Source organism: Herpailurus yagouaroundi, unplaced genomic scaffold, assembly GCF_014898765.1.
Source record: "Herpailurus yagouaroundi ecotype Mexico unplaced genomic scaffold, PumYag 57761, whole genome shotgun sequence".
NCBI lineage: Eukaryota > Metazoa > Chordata > Mammalia > Carnivora > Felidae > Herpailurus > Herpailurus yagouaroundi.
Genome location: NW_024414659.1, coordinates 1 through 1139, shown reverse-complemented (window position 1 = coordinate 1139; position 1139 = coordinate 1). Strand labels below are relative to the sequence as shown.

The 1139-nt window shown below is 72.6% G+C and overlaps 1 protein-coding gene across 1 annotated transcript; it reads left to right on the top strand.

Annotated features, from left to right (window-relative positions):
• Positions 1 to 225: 225 nt before the first annotated feature.
• LOC121024133 (dual specificity protein phosphatase 8-like) lies at positions 226 to 1136 on the top strand (the record flags this gene model as incomplete). Its single annotated transcript, XM_040466434.1, has 2 exons — positions 226 to 415; positions 635 to 1136. Coding segments are annotated over 2 exons (692 nt in total), but the record flags the coding sequence as incomplete, so codon positions are not given.
• Positions 1137 to 1139: the final 3 nt, after the last annotated feature.

The window sequence follows — 1139 nt, the reverse complement described above, 5'->3', positions numbered from 1 at the left end:
GGGGGGGGGGGGCCAGGGGGGTAGGAGTCTCCAAGAGGAGGGAGGAGCGGGCGCTCTCCTGCCTATTCTCGTGGTGGGGGGGGGGGGCGGGCGAGCAGTGGGGGCAGGAGTCCCGCAGAGAACAGCATGCAGGAGGCGGGAGGGAAAAGCTGCGGTCACCGGTCACCGGCCTGAGGTGGGGCTGCGGCTGTTGGCGGCGGGAGGGGGGGGGATAGGGCCGGTGAGGCCCACCCCCCCCCACCTGTGTTGGGGACCCCAGGCCTGACCCCGCCCCCACGGCTCCGCCTCCAGATAGAGCTAAGCTGTCCAGCTGCCAAGTAATCGTCCACTGTCTGGCCGGCATCTCCCGCTCTGCCACCATCGCCATCGCTTACATCATGAAGACCATGGGCATGTCCTCCGATGACGCCTACAGGTAGCCCCGTCTTTCTTCCCTCCCGTCTCCCCCCGCCAGCAACGGCCCGGAGGGAGGGACAGGCCCGAGCGGGGGAGGGGGGGGGCTCCAGCACTCTCGGCCGGGAGCCTCGGCAGCGCTGCGCGCCCCAGCGTGGGGGAGGGGGAGCGGAGGGAGACAGGGAGGCCGGCTGGGTTGGCAGGGAGCCCCGAGCCAACACAGCCGCCCTCCTTCCCGCAGGTTTGTGAAGGACCGGCGCCCGTCCATTTCGCCCAACTTCAACTTCCTGGGCCAGCTGCTGGAGTATGAGCGCAGCCTGAAGCTGCTGGCCGCCCTGCAGGGTGACGGGGCGTCCCACCCAGGGACCCCCGAGCCCCTCCCGGGCCCTGCGGCCCCACTGCCGCAGCTGCCACCACCTACCTCAGAGAGCGCTGCCACCGGGAGCGCGGCGGCCAGCACAGTCCGGGAGGGCGCGCCCGGCGCGGGCGGGGAGCTCCCCGCGCCTTCCTCCAACCCCGCCACCAGCGCGCTGCAACAGGGCCTTCGTGGCCTGCACCTGTCCTCCGACCGCCTCCAGGACACCAACCGCCTGAAGCGCTCCTTCTCGCTGGACATCAAGTCGGCGTATGCCCCGAGCCGGCGGCCCGACGACCCCGGGCCCCCCGACCCTGGGGAGGCCCCCAAGCTCTGCAAGCTGGACAGCCCGTCGGGGGGCGCACTGGGCCTGCCCTCGCCGGGCCCCGAC